Here is a 22,603-nt window from a genome sequence, read left to right on the forward strand (position 1 = left end):
CAGGCAGGGGCGGGCTTGCCACCAACCTTTGAGTCGGTGGATGGCTCCCGTCTGCCAAGGGTAAAATCCCGGCCCGTGATTAAAAAATTCTTTTATTTTGTGATAAAACTATTTTCAGCTGTTTTAATCAAACTTCACCAAGGTACCACTTACATATATGAGGGAAATTTATCTGAAAATTTTTTTTTAAATTACATTTTAAGACACTGCCCAATTGCTCTCGTTCATGCAGATTTTGCATTTGCCGATATGCAAATGAGTTTCTGTTGGAGGAGAAAAAACAATTTTCAAAATGGGCACAATTTTGGGTGCATTTTACAGTGGAATTAGCAGTTGCAAGCAAAATGGAAACTCTACGCCCCTCAAACAGGTCCTACCACTCAAAAGCAGATGTGTTAGAAACAGAAGCCATGATGACCCCCATGATTGATACGAAAAACACCAGCTATCATATAACAGAATGGTTTATTTTCCCCAATTGTGGCTGCTTGTCATGCACTGGGCAAATGGAAACCAAGACACACCTAAAGGCATTTTCCACTCCAGTGAAAAGCAATAAATACCTTTGAGTTCCATTTAATAAAGAAACAATCAGTAACAACACTCTATTATAGGTTTTATTATTTTAAAGCTTTCTTGTTGAGTTTTTAAAAGAAAAACGAAAATAAAGGACTTATATAGCACCCTTTATGATCACCAGGCATCTCAAAGAGCCTTACTGACAACAAAGTGCAGTCACTGTTGTAAAGTAGGACACCAATTTGTGCACAGCAAGATCCCACAAATAGCAGTATGATAATTATGTTTTTGGTAATGTTGACTGAGGGATAAACATTGGCCAGGACAACTCCCCTGCTCTTCTTCCAAATAGCGCTATGGGATATTTTACATCCAGCTGAGAGAGCAGACAGGGGCTGCGTCTCATCCAATAGAAAGCATCATTGCCAGCACCACACTGGAGTGTCAGCCTTGAATTCCGTACTCGAGTCCCGGAGCAGGACTTGCACTCACAACCTTCTAACTCAAAGGCGAGAATGCTACCCACTAAATCACAACGGAAATAATACAATTAAAAAACACAATCTTATGCTAATGGAAGAGTTAATATACTTAGTAAGTATTTACATGACACGAGTCAGTGCACAGAATTCAGCTTCACCGACATCATGAAGGGGATTGATTATATCCTTATAAACAATATATCCCACTCTGACATTAATACTGCTTTTTCTGAAACTACACAAGAACTCTCATTATCTTAACTCTAACTGCAATATAATGCATCTGTAATGGATTAATAGCTCTGTGTATCTCATATTTATGGTCTGCAGTTTTTTTACCGAGATACTTTATAATTACACAAGATAATGCCACTTAGATTAGTGCAGCTACATTTCCACAGAAATGACAGGACAAATTGTCTAAAAGCAGCAGCCATTGTGTAGGGAAACAGTGTAAAGTTGCATTAAAATGATACTTATTAATGGTGATTAATCCAATTTGGAGTCATTTTCAAATCAAAATTGTACATTGAGAACCTTGAAGGGCAAGCTTAACATATTAATGTAATGTAATGCTAAATAACTGAAATGCCAATTGTTTCATCTTTCAAATGTCGAAATCTGGTATGAAAACAGGAGGAGAACGAATATTACATTTGGAATTAGTTTCAATTTATACCATCTATTTCAGAAAGACACATCTATAACCTTTCAAAAGCAAGCGATCAGTATGTTTTAATTGGTTTAATTCTTTATAGTTTTTGTTCAAGAGAATGGACAAGAGAATAAAAACTGAACGTAGAACAGTAGCTACTCAGTGTATTAGAGAAGTCTGACATTACAGAAAGCTGCAATACCTGTCTGTGGGTGGCTTCTTGCAAAATGTGTTCAATATTTCAAGTCCTGCTTGAGGATATAAACATGGGGAGGGACGGAACAAGAGCAAAAAAAATCACCCTGGGTCGATCTCATGCACCTCGTATCAGTCTGAATCAGAATGGCATAAGAACAGAAGAAAGAAAGATTTGCATTTATATAGCACCTTTCATCACCACCAGATGTCCCAAAGCACTTTACAGCCAATTAAGGTATTTTGAAGTGTAGTCACTGTTGTGATGTAGAAAACACAGCAGCCAATTTGCGCACAGCAAGCTCCCACAAATAGCAATGTTATAATGACCTGCTTTTTTTGATATTAATTGAGGGATAAATGTTGGCCATGACACTGGGGGAGAACTTTCCTACTCTTCTTCAAAATAACACCATGTGATCATTTACATCCATCTGAGAAGGCAGACAGAGCCACAATTTAATATCTCATCCAAACTGCAGCACCTTGACAATGCAGCATTCCCTCAATATAGTACTGGAGCATCAGCCTTAACATTTATGGTCAAGTCCTGGAGTAAGACTTGAACCCACAACCTTCTAATGTAGGGGCAAGAGTGTTACCAATTGAGCCACAGCCAACAGTCAAAACAGAAATAGGTGCAGAAGTAGGCCTTTTGGTCCCTTAAACCTGCTCAACCATTTAATAATATCACGGTTGAACTTCGACCTCAATTCCACTTTCACACCATATTCCCATATCGGTTGATTCCCCTCGTGCCCAAAAATCTGTTACTCAGTCTAGAATATACTTAATGACTGAGCATCCATAGCCATCTGTGGTAGAGAATCCCAAAGATTCATAAACCTGTGAATGAAGAAATTCTTCCTAATCTCAGTTCTAAATGGCTGACCTGACCCCTTATTCTGAGACTGAGACCCCTAGGGGCGGATTTAGACGCCCCACCAGGATTGGGAATGGAGTTGGACAGGCGTGGAATGCCATGCTGCCAGCCTGCATGCCGATTCCCCAGCTCCATCCCGCTGTGGGCCATTTTCCGCCAAGGCGGAATGCGGGTGTGGCAGGACTTCCTGCCCACAAGCAGCGGGTAGCCAATTCAACTAAATAATGGCCACTTAAGGCAAATTGTTGGACACTGACTGGGATTTTCCAGTTAGCCTCCAGCTTCCTGTGAGCAGTGGGGGACAGTTTAGCTGCTTGAAGGTGGCTCCCAGCAGCAGACCGAGGGGATGGGCCAGCGCTCCAGGAAGGCTTTGAGGTGCGCCCTGCCTGCCTGGATGTTGCAGCAACTGCAGGCCGACCTGCACAGGACCTCCCCCTCCACCCCCCCATCCCCCCAACCAACCCCCCTCACCAACTGTGGCGGCCTGGCTGCTGAATCTATTTTTTACTTTAAGCTGTAAAAGGTAGGAGGGAGGGCACCTCCATTTTGAAGTGCTATCTCCCTCACTTACCTACCAGGGCATCCTGCTGTGTTTTCAAGCTGGAAGGCATCTGATTGGTCCCCCAGCTTTGAGGGCCCACCCACCATCCTTGATTGGACAGCGAGCCCACCCCTTTGCCATTAATTGGTTGCAAAGGGGAAAATCCCATTGAGTGACTGTTTTCCACACAGTGGAGGAATTTTGTGCTCTCCCCTGTGGCAGCTGGGGAGAGCATAGAAATTGGGCAGAATTAAGTCCGTGGCGGGAAGGCCCACTGACGGCCTTCCCACCCCATCGCCAATTGAGGCCCTTAAGTGGGCAATGAATGCCCAGTTTAGGGCCTTATCGTGCCACCATCGTTATTAGCCCAGCGGTGGGCAGTCCTGTCGCCTCAAGGGAATATGCCAAGCCAACCCATGGTGGGGGGGGGGGGGGGGGAATGGAATCCTTCATTAAAAGGCACAGTGCCTAATCGAGGGATCCAGCATTGGGAAGGGGGGTGCTTACTGAGAGGCACCCCTCTCCTTGCTGCTGACCACCCCCCCCCCACCCCACGAAAACCTGCCCTGACTCACTTGTGGGTGCAGCGCCTCAGGTCAGTCCAGTACCAGCAGCAGCCACCTCCTCCATGATTGTGCTGCTCAGCGTAAGAGTTGCTGGCCTCTGCTTGGCCGGCGGCTCTCAGCAGGTGGGACTTTTGTCACCGGGGTCATTATTCACAGGGAAGGCCCGTCGCTGTCCATGTTAAGTGCCTAACTGGCACATAATCCGGCAGGCCTTCCGCCGAGGAAACAACGCGGTGGTCTCACCAATGTTTTAGCTGGTGGTCGAGACCCCCATTGCTAAGACAAGGTCCCGGCCACTGCGAGCGTCTGACCCCCATTTGAGCCTGATGAGGGGCCTCAGAGGCCCACAGGGAAAATTCTGCCCCTCGTTGCCACTGGCAGCCTTAGCACAGCTTCTCAGGAGAATACTACATCTTCTCGGGGTATAAAGAGGGCACAAATAATTTGTTTGCGGGGGTGGGCAAAAAGAGCATATTACAGGCTAAATAAAATCTGGGGTTCAGAAGCGATTACAACCACGACACGATCCTGACCGAAACCAAAGCGAAATACAGAAAATCGGAAATAAAAACAGAAAATGCTGGAGACGTTCAGCATCCATGGAGAAAGAAACAGAGTTAACGTTTCCGATCAATGACCTTTCGTCAAAGCTGAAAAATGTGAGATATTTAACAGTTCATAAGCAAGTACAGAACCAGGGAAAAGGGGGATGGTTGTTGGGGGCTGGGGGGTTGCGGGGGGCGGGTACGAGAACAAAAGAAAGTGATCGGCGATAGGCCGGAGGCAGGACTCCGAATCAACTGAAGTACCCTCCTGGGTATTTTATTCCCAGCTAAGATGCATATACAAGGCCGGCCAGAGCAGGTTGTGTTTTATCTTTTAAAATTTTATGAGGTTAACAGCAGTAAGAAATCTAAACAGTGAGACAATCTCCCAAGGGAGAGCAAAGGTCAGTAAGTGAACATCACAGATGCGGTGAGAATAGGTTGTCAGTGTAGAGTTGTACCGTCACTGAAGTGAAAGCATGCTGTATCATCAATAAATCCTGACGTTGTTTAATATATCATTCATTTTGTACAGAGCTTTTGAATACCTCACGTCTATAATATAAAGGATACATAATAAGCATCGGAATAAAATTCATGTCCTACCATTGGGGGATAAACATTGATCATATGAAAAGACTTTTCATTGTTTCCTCTCTCCATAGCATCTTAAGCACCTAATTATAAAAAAAAATTAGATGCAAGCTTGAATCTTATATTCAGCACATATTGATGAGTGGATTGAGGAGAGATTTCAATTCGTTCTTTGGGCTTTTTTTTCCTCTCTCAGTAATCTCCACTATGGATCATTACAGCATCTCTGTGAGAGATGAAAAATATTGCAGAGTATCTTTGTAATCATGTGCTCTACGGACAGAGTGAAGGACGTTAAGTCGTGACATGGCTGTCCAAACCCTTTTCAAGACAAAGTTGCAATACACATCTAGGGTTTGGGGTGTCCTGAGGTTGCGAAAGGCACTGTATAAATGCAAGGTCTTTCTTTCTTTAATAAATGCCTTGGAACGAACACCTTTAAGCACCTCAATGCAAGAGAGGCCAGAGCAAGCTCATTCCTTTGTGTTCAACTTTCAGAACCATATCACAGTGAAAAGCTTCATGCCAGGTAGTAAGGAAATCAAAATTGAGGTCAGCAGACAAGAATTATAAATAGTGGTCAGCAATGGAAGTATTAACAACTGCACAGGGAATGGAATCACATATAGAAATTCACTGCATGACAGCTCCAAACCCCAACAGTTCTGCTTCAAGCCCAACAAGAAATAAATTAAGTCTGGAAGTTCAGAGATTTGTTCTAGCCTCAAGTAATACAAGACTCCAGTGATGTGTCTTAATTACGGTTTACAATTTAACCAGTCAAGGAAATCTGTAAATGCTGTACGTAACACACTATTTTTTAAATGCAAAAAAACTGCCTCTGCATGGGAAATAAATCCGCAGGCAAGGCTAAAATAATAAAAAAAAACTTGCTGCAATGTCGAATCTTATCATTTTTCATTTACAGTCAGCTTAATTTCCATCCTGCACACAGAATCTAAACAAGATGTAATCGTTAGCCAGCCACGGATTCTGCCCCAAGTCAGATCATCATGTTTCATTTTTGAAATGAAATACTAAGAATAGGTTTCGCATTTTACTCCCACCGCCTGCCCAACCAAGAAGCTTGTAAATGTGGCACCGGTAGTGCTTGAAGGAGCCTTTAACAAGCAGTCATTTGTTAAAGTGATTAGTCACGCTACTAATTAACAAATTCAACAAGGAAAGTCAATCCTATGTATAGTTTGTATTGATAGGCAAGCAAAGCGCACTGACATTTACAAGTTCATGAATATACTTTTGGTTGACATGTAGACAGTGATGCAAGTTGGATAGTCAGGCCTAGGCACCCCCTGGTGGCTTGGTTAGAAAATGCACATTGATCCATACGTAACCAGTCCAATCCTGTCAGCACCACTACTGCAAAGTATCCATGTGCCAATATCAATTGAGGACGGTATTGGGGCTCACTGTGATACCTCCTATGTCCAAATTGCCTGCTGCTGTTCACTGCCAAGACTTATGCATTACAATTGGCCACTTGGGTAAGGCATCAAATGGCTGCCAATGCAGGTAGGTGCCAACGCTGAAGGAAAGAGTTCAGCTGTGGTGCCAATCTTAAAATATAAATGACAGCAACATTTCTATGATTTACAAATAACAAAATAAAAAAAAGTACATCCCAATTTTTTTTCCTCTGCTTTTTCGCCTCACCGAGGAGAATGGTTGAGGGGTGATGGGGTATAAGGGAGAGAGGAAGTGTTCAGTCGTGATGGTCCAGCCATTATTGTATGGGGCAGGCTTGATGGACCTGCTGGTCTTTACCAGTCTGCCTATTTTACATGTCCGTAAGTTTTTAAAATGAACTACGGTGTTACGACCCAGTGAGAAAGGTGTCTCGGGGTCCCTTTCCGCCTTCACCTGGTCTTACCGTAACAGGGTTTAATTTTAAACACACTGTGCTTTCAGCTCCCTCTTGGTGAATCCTTGTTCACCGCTTTCCAATTAGAAGGCAAAGGAACCAGCACAAACAGGCTTTCTCAGGTTTAAAGAAGTTGAAATTTATTAAGCTTGAACTTAAACCCTAATTCGGATGACGCCTACGGATACATGACGCGCCCATGCTAGCATGCATATATGATACACACATGTAAATAGAGACAGAAAAGAGAAGAAAAAAATAAAGTAAAAAGTTTGAGGCAATATCTGAAGAGTTTTTGATAGGGTTCTTCGAGCTCACTGTAGAGTCCTTGATTGTAAGTAGTTCTTGCTTTTCGTTGGGGCCCAGTATTCTTCTTGAACCTTGTTCGCAATAGGAGACTTTTTTCTCTTGGGGTTCATGTGTCTTCAGTGGATTTGGAGTTCTGTGAGAAAGAGATGGGAGCAGACAGGAGCAAACAGCCACTCTCTGAGTTCAAACTGTTTGTACAATTCAGAAAAACCCAGGTTGCCAAGCAGTTTAGTCATGTGACTAGCTGGTCTGACCATGTCTTGGATTGTATCACCTTAGCAGTCTCTGGAATGCTCCCCTTACACGCAATACCTGGTGATCAAGGTCCATTGTGGGTTGAATGTGTCCTTTGTCCTTCCAAGCACTGTCTGTTAATATGCAAATGTCTTTCCCAGCCATGGCTGATCTGTTTAACAAGTGCTTTTTTCACTCCACTAACAGTTTAAAATCAATGTTAATGAGAAAATTAATGTGCCTCATTCTTGGCAGGTGGGGGCCTAGCATGACAACACCTTTTCAGTGCTTAGATAAAACCTTATGAACACAAGAGTCAATGGTCTCTGGAGCCCATCATTCTTGAAGTAGGTTTTGTCATCTTTTTCTGATTGCCTGTTCTTGGACAATCCCTAGGGTGCTTTAGTCATCACTGCTAGTGTGCTTCAGAAATACAGGAATAATGGACAATCCCGAACACAGATCACAAATGGGTATTTCCACTTAGCCTTACAGTTCTGCTTCAAAACAAATGTATTTGAATTCTGCTCTTCAGGCTCAAATATTTACTAAATGCAGCTCTTACCTTGTAATACTCAGACCCCTTTTCCGTGAAACTGCTTTGCTTCCTATTTTTGCCATCTCAGATTGTAACTAAAGTGCGTGTGTGTGCGCACAAAGCACACAGTACAATTTTACTATACAAATCAATGTCCACGTACATTTATATAGACATGATGCAACCTATTTCTAGGGAAATAGAAAATATCAGAAGAAATAAAATTATTTTTGTCCCCCCCCACCCCGCAACTTTAAAAATAAATAGAAGAGCCTATAGTTTTCATCCTGCTGTACAAAACCACTTGACAGCAGAAATGCAAAATGAAATGCTGTCAGTGTTCAGTTATATTCTTGGTTTATGAAGATCTATTGCAAAACACGCAGCAATTCCCCAGGAACAGACTAAGCAACAAACTGAATGCATGACTTTGAATGTAATGAATGCGCACACAAAGGCAGCTTGTTCAATGTGGCATCGTCTTATTGTGAAGAGGGAATAATGCCGAAACTAGATCATGTCAGCATCAACTTCAAGCAATGTAATGATGACTCTGCAACGTAATGGCATAGTGCAGTGCAAAGTTGTATCATTGTGCTACTCTGTTAGGGAAACAAAAAAAAGGGCTTCTTAAAACATGTTCAGTAAAGACTTTGACCCTTTCAAATGGTCTTTAAAACTAAAGCTGAAAAGAAAGGGGGGAGAAACCCTTTTTTTGCTCTTTGATAGTTCTAGGGGTTGTGTGTTGTAAATATTTTCGCAAACTCACTCTTTTTCTCCCCCCTGTCTCCTGAAGGCACTAAGTCAGACTGGGACAGTGATGCACAGTTGCCAGATGCTCTCCAGGAACCTGCTGTTGAGATGGCCAATCTTCATGTGTTACCCAGTGTTTGTAGGCAGGCTCTTTGACTGATAAGGCACCACCACTCATGTGGATCCTGTCCATCCCACAGTCCACACTGGTGCACATTCTGAGCAGGGAGTCAAAGGACAGTGATCAGGGATGGGAATTCTGGGCAATAAGTTCCCCTCCTTAGCCTGGGCAGTGAGGCTGAGTGAAATGACTCCACTACTGCCCTTGTTGAGATCAAATACCTCAGCAGAAATTGGAGATTGTCCCCAACTTGGCCTATATAGCTCATGCTGGCATAGCATATTTAGCAATTTATTAATGCCAAAAGGCTCACAGAGCAAAGTTTAATTCTACATTCATTATTGAAGTGTAATATTATCCAAGATTATCCCATCTTCTTCTTGACAACTTTCTTCCCTGCCCGACTTCCAAATGGACGGTTACTAGTCCCCATGACGCTTTGGTACCTCACTCAACTGGTTGTTATTCAGACATACCCACTGATGGTGAATTTTGGCAAGTGATCCAAGCAATAAGAACATGAAAGGGAGTCCAATCCTGTTTGCTACAAACATGCATGCAGGTGCCTGTCCAGTAGGGATCGCTGAATAATCTTTAAGAGAAAAAACAGGCTGACATTTCCTATATTTAAATTAGGGTTTTCCACCCACACGATCAGAAATTAGTTGACTCAATACAGAACAGGGATTGGACCTGGGAGCTTGTGTCTCAGCTACTCACTGGGATAAATTGAGAGCCAGCGAGAGAGGCCCAGTTTATTTTATTTCTGTTCTGACACAGAACTTTTAGCATTTCAACACATGCAAATGACATCACCTGTGAGAGTTGAACAGAGCAGAAGGTTAAATGTCAGTGCAGAAAGCAAACACAACCAATGAACATAAACTTCTTCAAAATGTCAAAGTGAAATCAACATGCCTTGATATTCTCACATTCTAGGATATTAACTCAGAACAGTTAATTTTTTGCGGGAGTGCTAAATCTTCATCTGTATAATGGAGGTACAGCCAGTGGAAGGGTTTACACTGCCACCTGTGCATTGTGTGTCTTGCACTGAGCATAGTGTTGAATTAGTACTGTGCAAGTGTAGCTGGAGGTATTACACAGAACTCTGCTTTCTGGACTGCAAGTGATATAGTCAGTTCCAGTCATATGAAAAAGAGTCAAAGTTAGGATCAAGGTTATGAGCAGTCATCACATCTGCTATAAGCTGAGTTCAGTTGTCCGAACTTGTTGGAGAGAGCCAAGTGGAACAGAGAGAGAGTGAAATAGTGAGAGACAGAAGCGAGAGGAAGAGAGACACTGAGTGAGAGAGAGAGAGAGAGAGAGAGTGTGTGAAAGGAGAGTCAGAAGGGTCTTCTGATGAAAAATCATTGACTTGAAACATTAACTCTGTTTCTCTCTCCACAAATGCTGCGAGACAAGCTGTGTATTTCCAGCATTTTCTGTTTTTATTTCAGATTTTCAGCATCCACAGTATTTTGATTTTTTAAATTAGGATTGGGGTGGGGGGAGGGCGGGGGAGGGGGAATGGGTCAGAGACAGGAAAGGGTCACGGGCCAGAAGGGGCCAAGGGCTGGAGAGGAGGAGCTGGGCAGAGAAGAGAGAGTGAGTGAAGAGGAACAGAGAAACAACTAGAGGGAAAGAGAAAGAAAAAAGAGATATGGTTTAAGATCCTCTGTCAGGCTTACATTCCCACCCATGATCCAGTTGTAGAGCTGCCAGCATTTAGAATTTTGTTGATGTTAACATTACAAGTTCACTACCAATACCCCTGATGGATCTGTCAGCTTGCAATGCTGTGTACGACAGTACTGATTTGCCAGGTTCAGGCAATGCCAGTTGAGGGGGTGCTGACGGGGTTTGGAGATGGAATTTGAATCTCTGACTCCGGAGAAGGCTCATTAGGGTGGCTATGGCTTCAGGTTGAGATCGGCTGATGTAGACGCTTTGGCGGTGAGCGGCAACACAGAATATCTAGGAGGTGGGCTGCAGTGAGCTGAGCCAAGAAGGTTGGAGGTGCGTCGTGAGATAAATCAGGCACACAGTCCTCAGGCTGCATTTACAAAAAGGTACCTGGTTTCATCAACTTTCCAACAAAAGCTGTAACAATTTTGCCTGTGACATATTTATATTTCCTGGCTGATAATTAAAGCACAAAATCGATCAGATGAGCTGATACGAGTTGGAATTTATTGCAGTCAAAGCCATTACTTCACAGCCACCAATTTGCTTTGCAGTGCAAATGCAAACACTTGCCTACAATACAGTACAGTACTCTATTCTGCAGTCAACATTACTGTGACAGGTCTTTTAGCAAAACAGACCCCTAATTCCGAGCCACCTGTAGATGCAACATTTACTGTATCTAAATGTTTGACACTTTTGAAATGCATTTTCCCGCAGCCGTAGCTAGCACAAGGGAGTTTTCAATGAAATGAAGTATTATCTAATAGAAAAGATATAAAATTGATTGCTTTACTGTACAAGATTCACAGTAGAAGAGAAGCAGAGGAAAAAATATTGTGTGTTCTCATTGCTTTGCCCACAAACCATATGCTATGAAAAACAATAGGAGGAAATCAATAAGTTGTTAATGAAATACTGAGTGTTGCAATGTTGGCAGTTAAAGAACGAAAACACAACCTCTGTAGTAGTGCCTTCTGTTCAACAAGCCATTAAAATCATTTTAAGTTCAGGAGTCTAATGCTTCACCTGTTTACAACCGTTGCCTGCTATGTGCAGCTCAGTTACCAAAGAAACACATGGATCAATGTCATTTCCTCTTTGGTTTCATTTTTTTTTTGTGCTGGGGTGTCATGCAAGTTCACGAGAACCAGTAACACCCAACAGAAACTCACAATCCACATTGGAGTTGGTGGCCCAAAGCATCAGAACTGAAGGAGGTGGCAAAAGGATAAAAATAAAGGACACATGTATGGGAGGGTGATACCCATTATGAATTTTTGTGCTTGGCATTCCTGTCACTTCTACCACTAAGGTCCTCTACATCAGTGTCATTTACCTGGCACAGTGCAAGGTATGCTAGTGCGGAATGAGAAGATGATATATCTCTGTGACGCATCGCACTCATCAAAAATCCCAGGGCAAAGGAGGACGTCTGCTTAGTTATAAGCCCATCATGTTATTGTGAGCCTTTGTTGGGACTGAATCTTGGCAGTAAGAACATAAGGAATAGGAGCTGGAGTAGGCTATTTGGCCCCTTGAGCCTGCTCCGCCATTCAACAAGATCAAGGCTGATCTTCTACCTCACCTCCACTTCCTGCACTATCCTCATATCCCTTAATTCCCTCAGTACCCAAATACCCTGACTTGAATATACTCAGTGACTGAGCATCCATGAATCTCTGGGGCAGAGAATTCCAAAAGATTCACAGCCCTCTGAGTGAAGATATTCCTCCACATCTCAGTCCTAAATGGCTGACTCCTTATTCTGAGACTGTGACCCTGTGTTCTAGATTCCCCAGCCAGAGGAAACATTTTCTAAGCATGAGTAAGGGATATATTTTCAATGGCCGCCCAGCAGCATTGCACTGGAATCTGCTTACCTTGTGTGTTTTTATCATTCCCCTCCCCTGAAGGAGAAAAAAAAAAATGTCTGGTTGTCATGCCAGTGCTTTGATTGCTTGAGCTGAGAATTGGTAGGTAGGTACACTGATGGTAGGTACAGTCACTTAGTAAAGTCAGGGCTGGGATTTGAAGTCACAACCGTCTCAGAGACCAAGACTCTGCTGCAACAGCTGTCAGGGGTGATACGCATTAACAGTAATAGGGAATGATGGATCAATATTTTATAAACACAAGATGCCGAACCATAGTCGCAGCCAGAGCCGCAACTGACGGTTTTGCAAACCTGACGCTGCTTACTATTTTGGTCTCCTCAGGAATTTAATACTTTATAGCCATTGGGAAAGCGATGGAGAGAAAGCACCTCAGCTTTGTCCATTTTTTTTTCCAAAATATCAAATGATGCGAGCGCTGGGCACAAACCGCTTAACATTTCTGTTGGGGTTACTAAAGGAGATGAGTGCAGCTTCTCAGAGCCTACCTTGGGATTTCTTGCATACTTTCCGGTTCTAGCATCCTTGACGTGGCTGATTTCCAGCAGGTCTGTCTCCTGTGGGCAAAATGGCACACACAAAAAAAAATAGGAGTTAGAGAACAAAACAGATGAGCAAACCCATGCATAATGTATCCTTTACACAGATTCACTACACACAGTGCAAGTCAGCTTGATAAGCCAAGGCACAGTATGTATAAATCTCCAATTCAGAAAGTTTACCACCTATATAAAATCACACAGCACAGTGAAAAATACATACTATGGAAATATGTCATTTCACTTTATAATCTGCACACTTTCACAGAATCCCAAGGAATCAGGCCATACAATGTTTATTTCTACATCCATTTATCTTTTATCATGTGAGAATACATTGCATGTATTGTCTCATTTTACTAAGTAACGCATCACTGCAACTAACAAAAGTTAACACAAAAATATGCCTAATCTTCAATACTCTGTGGCTATCATTGAGCGGGTTATCACATTAATAGCCCCACCACTACATTAAATGAATGAATTCTTGAATCCTCTCTCTCTCTCTCTCTCTCTCAATACTCGCGACTGCTCTGATACTGAGGCAAGACCTGGACAACATTCAGGCTTGGGCTGATAAGTGGCAAGAAATATTCACGCCACACAAGTTCGAGGTAATGACCATCTCTAACTAGAGAGAATCTAACCATCTCCCCTTGACATTCAATGGCATTACCATCGCTGAATCACCCACTATCAACATCCTGGGGGTTACCATTAACCAGAAACTCAACTGGACCAGCCATATAAATACAGTAGCCACAAGAGCAGGTCAGAGGCTGGGAATTCTGCGGTGAGTAACTCACCTCCTGACTCCCCAAAGCCTGTCCACCATCCACAAGGCACAGTCAGGAGTGTGATGGAATACTCTCCACTGGACTGGATGAGTGCAGCTCCAACAACACTCAGGAAGCTCAACACCATCCAGGACAAAGCAGTCCGCTTGATCAGCACCCCACCCACCACCTTAAACATTCACTCCCTCCACCATCGACGCTCAGTGGTAGCAGTGTGGACCATCTACAAGATGCATTGCAGCAACTCACCAAGCCTCCTTCGACAGCACCTTCCAAACCTGTGACCTCTACCACCTAAAAGAACAAGGGCAGCAGATGCATGAGAACATTACCATCTGCAAGTTCCCCTCCAAGTCACACTTGGAAATATATCGCCGTTCCTTCATTGTCGCTGGGTCAAAAACCTGGAACTCCCTTCCTAACAGCACTGTGGAAGTACTTTCACCACATAGAGTGCATCAGTTCAAGAAGGTGCCTCATGACCACCTTGTAAAGGGCAATTAGGAATGGACAATAAATGCTGGCCTTGCCAGCGACGTTCACATCCCATGAATTAATTTTTAAAAAGTGGTTCTTAAATTTTCTCTTTTTTTCCCCTAATTTTTCAGCTTCTTCGTCAGTCAGTTTTCTTTAACCTAAGTTTTGAATTCTGTGCGATTCTTTCATTTTCTAAAGCACCAAAAATATGATTGCCAAGATTCACTATGAGAAGAAGGCTCAATTGAATCTTAAAAATAACTCTTCTATAGTTATTATGCCTCTAAAAATATTTTTATGTATAGAGAATGTCAAGTGGGCACAGAGACATTAAATTGCTTTTATCGTGATTTGGAAATAACTGTCTTAGGATAGCTCAGTATCCACTTTTGCTGCAGCAGCTGACAAGATTTGTCACAGAGCTAAAACAAAAGTCAGCAGTATGTGTATATGTTAAGGAAGGGCACGGGGATGGTAGTCTGAGTAAAAACGACTTGCAATTATACGGAACCTTAAATGTAGCAAAGCCTACCAAGATGCTTCACAGGAACGTAATCAGACAAAATCTGATACCGAGCCACATTAAGAAACATTAGGACAGGTCACCAACAGCTTGGTCAAAGACGTAGGTTTTAAACAGCATCCTAACAAAGGAGAAGGAGCCAGGTAGAGAGGCAGAGAGGTTTAGAGAGTGAATTCCAGAGCTTAGGGCCTAGGCTGCTGAAGCCTTGATCGCCAATGGTGGAGTGAAGGGAATTAGGGAAACAAGATTTGGATGAAAACACTACTTGGAGGGTTGGAGCAGGTTACCGACATCGGGAGCAGTGAGGCCATGGAGGGAGTTGAACATGCATCAGCGAGCACAGGGGTGATGGGGGAGCCTCAGCAATGCCAGTGTAGAAGCACATTTCTGACACAGTGCTTGTTGTGGTCGCTAGACAACTACAGGCTTGAAGCCTGCACCCCAGACCAGCACTGGGCAAATCCCATGTTTGGGATTCTCTGGCATGACTCTGTCACATGCCCAAGATGTTACCTCGAGCCAGAAACATAAGCGTGTTAACAGCATGCAGCGTCCATCACATGGGTCACAGGGGGTATTTTGGTCTATGTTCATTTTCCTATTTCCATTGCAGCTGCTCCAGGTTAGGGAGTTATAAGAACAGTATGCCAGTCTCAAGCTCCTGCACGATTTATAAATTAGCTCATGCTACACAAAACACTTTCTTTCCCTCCAACACTTTCGGAGGTGACATCTCATGCTGAAGTGTGATTCGTTGGGCATGACAGCCGTGCTTCCTGTGCGGCGGCACTGCCGCCCGCCATTCGGCTAATTGTGGCGGCGGCGTGATGAGGCCCTTAATTGGGCATTACTTGCCCAGTTAAGGGCCTCAATTGGTGGTGGGGTTGGAAGGCCACTCACACGCCTTCCCGCCCCGACTTAATTTTGGCAGAGACGGGAAGGTGGTGATGTTCCCCCCCACCCCCTCCAACACCCCATCCCCGCCACCATTCCAGCTGATTACGTGCTCTCCCCACCTCCAAACCTGCCGTGGGGGAGAGCATAAAATTCCCCCATAGGGTGGCGGTCACCATCCTTTGAAGTCATCAATATTCCCCCCAAATTAAAAAAAACTCATTCAGTAGGTGTAAGCAAAATTATTCAAGATGAAAAGCTGAATGTGCCCTAGCAGCAAAATAACTGTCCCACATTGATGGAACTTATCGGAAACCTGTCTTCGTTTCAGTTTAAAAAAAAATAAATTAGAGGAATTATTTCAGAATTTACCCCAGTCATCTGTTTAACCTCTAACGCTCCAACTATTGTACTGACTTACAGCAGTGAGGCAAAAGGGGTGCGGAAGAGCAAAACATAGAAATTACAACTTAGATGCAAACCATTCCGCCCAATCAATCTGTGTTGATCCGCAGGTCAGGCAGCATCTATGGAGAGAAAAACAGTTAACTTTTCAATTTGTGTGACGTTTGTTAACTCTGGTTTTTCTCTCCACAGATGCTGCCTAACCTGCTGAGTATTTTCAGTGTTTGGGTGTTTCTTTCAGATTTCCAGTATCCGCTGTATTTTGCTTTTGCAATTTGTGTTGGTGTTTAACTTCCATATAACCATAGTCCTAATCCCACGTGCCCAGTGTTCCGTTTTCCCCCATTACCTTCAACCACCTATCCAAAGTCAAACGTTGGCATGGTTACTGCCTCAATGACCAATTCCACTGACATCCAATATTCCCCCAAAGTATAATCACTTTTTTTAAACAAATATGTACCACTTCAGACTTTTTTGTCCATTCCACTATCTTATTAAAATCCCCTTGCAGCTTCCTGGGGTCCTCAGAATTATTTACAAGTTTGGACACCACGCTCTCTAGCCCTGTATTCAAATCATCAATGTGCATGGACAATGACCTAAAGGAGTTCCGGATCAGAAAAGCTTTCCACTTCCAATCTCTCTCAACAAACTGCCCTTAACTCCTACTCTCCATCTACTCACTTCTATCCGCTTTCTAATCCAATTCATTTCCCTTCGGTTTACTCCATACCCTTTGATCTTCTCCCGTAGCCTCCTGTGTGGTACATTTACCACATCCACATCTGTCACCTCCTCAAAGAACTCTGATCAGGGTTGTCAAGCATGATCTTCCTTTCTGAAGTTTGCACAGGCTGCTTGTAATTATTTTCCCTTCATCTAGATATTAAATATGCATTAAATATGCAGCTATGGCTCTGAACTTTAAATCAATGAACACATTCACCGGCAATGCATTAGTTCCAAGTTAAAAATAGCAGAGATGGCTTTGCTATACATTAAAAAAGCCTAAAACTGCCAGGGGCAGCAGAGCACTCAATTAAGTTCCGTCTAGCCTCGATTCAGATGGCTGGCATTTCACTCAACTTCACCATCTATTTCGTATTAAAAATATCACATAATAAATAGTTTTGTGCTATTTGCGCTACACTTTGAAAAGCTCTTGCAACACCCTTTCCACCTCTACAGAGTCAGGGCCACAGCACAAAAGGATGTTCTTATTCCTCACACAGACAGCATCACAAACCATGCACAATATCCAGCTTAAAGCGAAACTTAACACATTCTATCTGACGAAACGTAATGGGCCTTAAACATTAACTCTGTTTCTCTCTCCACAGCTGCTGCCTGACCAGCTGTGTTTTGCCTGTATTTTCTCTTTTTTTTAATTTCAGATTTCCAGCATCTGCAGTATTTCTGCTTTTACACCTTATATCATGCTCATTTGCTCCTCCATTGCATTGAAGCTCTGAACATGCTTGTGCTCCGCTTTATTTTGGAACAGTTACTTTTCATGTGGCTTTCCTGGATCCTAACTGGCATCAGAGGTGCAAACACTGTAAGAGCATGAAATGCTTCCAAAGCAAACACTTCTCTGCAAAAATGCACAGTGACTGAATTGGCTTCATAAATTATTGTGTGGGCACAGATGATCTATGGTATCCATAAGGTCACATGTAAATAGCTTAACATAGGCAGCAGCGCACGATGTACAACAGCTCATGTGGAGATCACACTGTGCATTAGATCAAGGAGTTACACTATGCTGAACGACTTCCTGGCATGGATGAAGCTTACTGACTTGCTGCTGCATAAAAAAAAAATGGGCCCCACCAGAGTTTCATGCCTGTCTGCTTTGTTACATTAAGTTGGAAATGAACTTTCTTATGACTATTGTGCTTACTTAACAATACGAATAAAACATGTTTCTAATCACCCTTCATAATGGGTCATGTCGAGCATAAACACCGGCGTGGATCAGTTGGCCGAATGTCCTCTTTCTGTGTGGCAAAACCTTTGAAATTTCTTCTTCTTTTCTCCTGCTGCTCCCCCAGATCACAGCACTGATTTTCAGATATAGCAAAGCATTAAAAAGGAGGGGGACGATTGCCCCGATGACTGAGTGAAAGTCCGCATAACATGCTGTTGAGCTGTACAGACCAGGATGTTCCAGGTTCAATCTCTTGCCTGGGCTGGATTTGCTGGTTTCCCCTGAGGTGGTGCTGGGAGTCCTGCAATTGACCCAAATCTCTCTGAGCTAAGCTGAAGAAAACTCGGGTAAAATTAACTCTGGCCCCTGAGTTGGGTGAGGATTAGATCCAGTTTAGCTGTGATACTAACTATACTTGACAAGCCTGCCAGCACTCAATGGCTTGGTTGAAATATGAAGAGGGATCACTTCCACAAGGCACTGGAGAATGGCCAGGGTAGAGGAGAGGAAAGGCAAAGAGAAAATTGTGGATCAAAAGGAAAAGAGGAGGAGACATATGAGCCATTCAGGAAATAATAGAAAATAATCATCAGGAAATAGTTCATTACAACAGGAATATGGTGGCTGATTATGGAGCAGAAGGAACAAGGCAAAGCAATACTTTGGGTCCTATATGCTACACAGTGTTGAGGCTGAATTTCTGAATAGAGTGGAACAAGTATATTGGGGGATTTAAAGACGAGGATGGAGAACCTGACATCAATTATTTCAGGGTGCAGGGAGTTAATGCAGATGGAAGAAGAGAGAGGTTAATCGACGTGAGGGACTAAAATCTGACAAGTCCCCGGGACCAGATGGCCTACACCCTAGGGTTCTAAAAGAGGTAGCTGCAGAGATAGTGGATGCGCTGACTCTGATTTTCCAGTATTCCTTAGATTCAGCAATGGTCCTGTCAGATTGGAAGTTGGCAAATGTTACACCGCTTTTCAAGAAAGGAGGTAGAGAGAAAACAGGGAACTATAGGCCAGTTTGCCTATCATCACTTGTCGGGAAGATGCTGGAAACTATCATTAAAGAAGTCTTAACATTGCACTTGGAAAAGCATAGTATATTTAGAACAAGTCAGCATGGTTTTACTAAAGAGAGATCCCTTTTGACAGATTTATTAGAGTTTCTTGAGGATGTAACTAGTAGGGTAGATAAAGTAGATGTTGTATACCTGGATATTCAAAAGGCATTCGATAAGGTGCCACATAAAAGTTTAATAGGCAAGATAAGGGCTCATGGTGTTGGGGGTAATATATTAGCATGGATAGAGGATTGGTTAACAGACAGGAAGCAGAGAGTGAGCATAAATGGGGCATTTTCAAGTTGGCAGGCAGTGAATAGTTGGGTGCTGCAAGGATCAGTGCTGGGGCCTCAGCTATTTATACTCTGTATTAATGACTTGGATGAAATGACAGAGAGTAATGTATCTAAGTTTGCTGATGATACAAAGTTCAGTGGAAAGGTAAGCTGCAGGGAGGATGTAGAGAGGCTGCAAAGAGATATAGACAGGTTAAATGAGTGGGCAACAAGATGGCAAATGGAGTATAATGTAGGGAAGTGTGAAGTTTTTCACTTTGGTCATAAAAATAGAAAAGCAGAATATTTTTAAAAGGTGTGAAACTGGTAAGCGTCGATGTTCGGGGAGACTTGGGGGTACTCGTACAAGGAACGCACAAAGTTAACATGCAGGTGCAGCAGGCTATTAGGAAGGCAAATGGCATGTTGGCCTTTATTGCAAGGGAATTGGAGTACAGGAATAAACGTGTCTTACTAAAATTGTACAGGGCTTTGGTGAGACTGCACCTGGAATACTGTGTGTAGTTTTAGTCTCCACATTTAAGAAAGGATATACTTGCACTGGAGGCAGTGCAGCGAAGATTTACTAAATTGGTCCCTGGGATGAGGGGGTTGTCCTATGATGACAGGCTGAGTACATTGGGCCTATATTCTCTGGAGTTTAGAAGAATGAGAGGTGATCTAATTGAGACATACAAGATTCTGAAAGGGCTTGATAGGGTAGAAGCTGAGAGATTGTTCCCGCTGGTCAGGGAATCTAGAACACGGGGACACAATCTCAGCTTAAAGGGCCAATTATTCAGGACTGAGATGAGGAGAAATTACTGCATACAAAAGGTTGTAAATCTTTGGAATTCTCTACCCCAGAGGGTTGGGGATGCGCCATCATTGAATACATTTAAGGCTGAGATAGAAAGATTTTGGGTCTCGCAGGGAACAAAGGGATATGGGGAGCGGGCAGGAAAGTGGAATTGAAGCCCAAGATCAGTTGTGATCGTATTGAATAGTGGAGCAGGCTTGATGGACCATATGGTCTACTTCTGCTCTTATTTCTTGTGTTCTTGTATGTGGGGAACTTCACCTAGGAGAGGTATTGGGCCTCACATGTGTGGGTTTGCGAAAGAACGGAAAGGGTAGTAATGGGGGAAGTACTTGAGGCAACAGCCCTGCACAGGATAATGGCATGGATAGTATTTGCGAAGCAGTATGAAAGAGGGAGGAGCAATGCTCCAGAGATAGCAGACAGCAATCCCGACAATGGGCTGGGTGTGGGGGTCAGAGAACAGACCAAACTCAAAGTGTAGAAAGCCGTAGTCCTCACCACCCTGCTGTATGGTGCCGAGTCATGGGTCCTATACCACCGTCATGTACACCTTCTAGAGCACTTTCATCAGCGCTGCCTCCGAAGCATGCTCAAGATCCGCTGGCAGGACCGCATCTCAAACATTGAAGCCCTGGAAACAGCCAAAATCACCAGCATCGAGGCCATCCTCCTGCAAAGCCAACTGCGTTTGGTGAGTCACATTGCCTGGATGGATGACAGTTACCTGCCCAAGATCATGTTGTATGCAGAGCTGACCACTGGTAAAAGGAACAGAGGGGCTGCAGGTAAACATTTCAAGGACTCACTGAAGGAGTCCCTCTCTTGTGTGCCACCTCGATCATCGCCATTGCGAAGCACATGCCATACATTGTGATGCCTGGAGATGCTACATCGGGAGTGCTACAGCCACCTTTGAGACAGAGTGAAGAACCAGCATGAAAGAGAAAAGGGGGAGAAGGATAGATCCATTTTCCCCCAGCAGCGACTACACCTTCACTTGTACCTGCTGTGGGAGAACTTGCCAGTCGTGGATAGGCCTGACTAGCCACCAGCGGGCCTGTAACCGATGAGTGCAATCTTCCCAAAATCTTCGTCTGCAAAGAAATGCCAAAACGAGGGGTTTGAAGTTCAACTCGGGGCTGAATAGAATGCCAAGGTTGTGCACCATTGGGTTCAGAACACAGTGGGCAGCCAAGGATGGGTTGGAGGCTGTGACACATTAGGTGCTGGCAGGAGACAAGAAAGATAGGAGCTGCACACTGGGGGTCCAAAGCACCTGCCTGTTTCAGGTGAAGGTCCATGCAATGTGGGATCTGAGGACCTCAAACTACCAATTTAGGTTGGAATGGTCAGAGTGTGCATCGTTCTGACCATTTCCATGGGCAAAAGAACTAAAGAGGTTTAGCCAAGGTAAGTTGAATGCTTTTGTGGGACACAGAGAAGCAGGCCTCATCCCGGGCCAAATAATAACCTGGGTTATTGCCCTCCCGCCACATTTACCTTGAAGGCCCCCCCCCCTCCCTTTACTAGCCAACCTTAATATGCCAAACTGTATCGGGATGTTTGGTGCTCCACAGCTTGCCAGCCTGCTGTAAATGGAAGCGGTGTCTCAAAATCATGACCACCACTTTGCCACAGGGTACGGGTAATCTCACTGCACCTGATAGTCACAGTAGCGTTAAAATTGGACACCAGTGACTTTGGTTAAATGTAGTCATTACATAGAAACAGGAGCCCCTTGAGCCTGTTCTGTTATTCAATGAGATCATGGCATATAACCATATTTGTCCCATATCCCTTAATACCTTTGGTTAACAAAGATCTATCACCCAGTTTTAAAATTAATTGATCTAGCATCAGAGTTCCAAACTCGTACACCCTTTGTGTGCAGAAATGTTTCCTAATTTCATTCCTGAAATGCCTGGCTCCAATATTTAGGCTGTGTCCCCTAGTCCTAGACTCCCCAACCAGCTTGCTCTACACTCTCAGTTAAACTGCATTTACACAAATGTACTGTGGATTATTAACATTAGCAGCTCAACAAATTCACATGATGTGTGATGTGATGCAAGAGAACATTTTATTCACTATTTCGTTGACATTTCAACAAATCCTAAAAGACTAAGCAATAAACCTGTAGGTCAGAAAATGACTGCTAGTGTTTGCTCAGAGTCTGGTTGTCACTGAGCTAATGGCTGGATTCTGTTTATGGCAGATAACATTTACCTTTTCTGGTTTTGTCCATTGAACCAGATATTGGAAAGGTTCCAGAAGATTTTTAAGTGATGATGGGGCTTTTAATGGCTTCTATGTGACAAAACAAAGAAAGCTATTTCACATCACCATTTCCATCAATAATGCCAACTGCAGATGGTTAAATATTTCTGAAATGATGCAGTGCACGTGATCACTGGTAGCATGCTAACTAGTCATATATTGGTGAAGCAACACTCACTCATTCCTTCCAATG

General features: G+C 43.4%; 1 protein-coding gene across 6 annotated transcripts in view; it reads right to left on the minus strand.

Annotated features, from left to right (window-relative positions):
* Positions 1 to 22,603, minus strand: part of plcb1 (phospholipase C beta 1) — a 751,229-nt gene that overhangs the window by 578,981 nt on the left and 149,645 nt on the right. For 5 of the 6 annotated variants that reach the window (XM_068044354.1, XM_068044355.1, XM_068044356.1 and 2 more), the window contains one exon: positions 12,887 to 12,955. In XM_068044354.1, coding sequence (XP_067900455.1) covers positions 12,887 to 12,955 — 69 coding nt within the window. Of the gene's footprint in view, positions 1 to 12,886; positions 12,958 to 22,603 lie in introns of those variants that run through there. The other variant, XM_068044358.1, reaches the window with a different exon arrangement.

This window comes from Heterodontus francisci, chromosome 13 (assembly GCF_036365525.1).
Source record: "Heterodontus francisci isolate sHetFra1 chromosome 13, sHetFra1.hap1, whole genome shotgun sequence".
Taxonomy (NCBI): Eukaryota; Metazoa; Chordata; class Chondrichthyes; order Heterodontiformes; family Heterodontidae; genus Heterodontus; species Heterodontus francisci.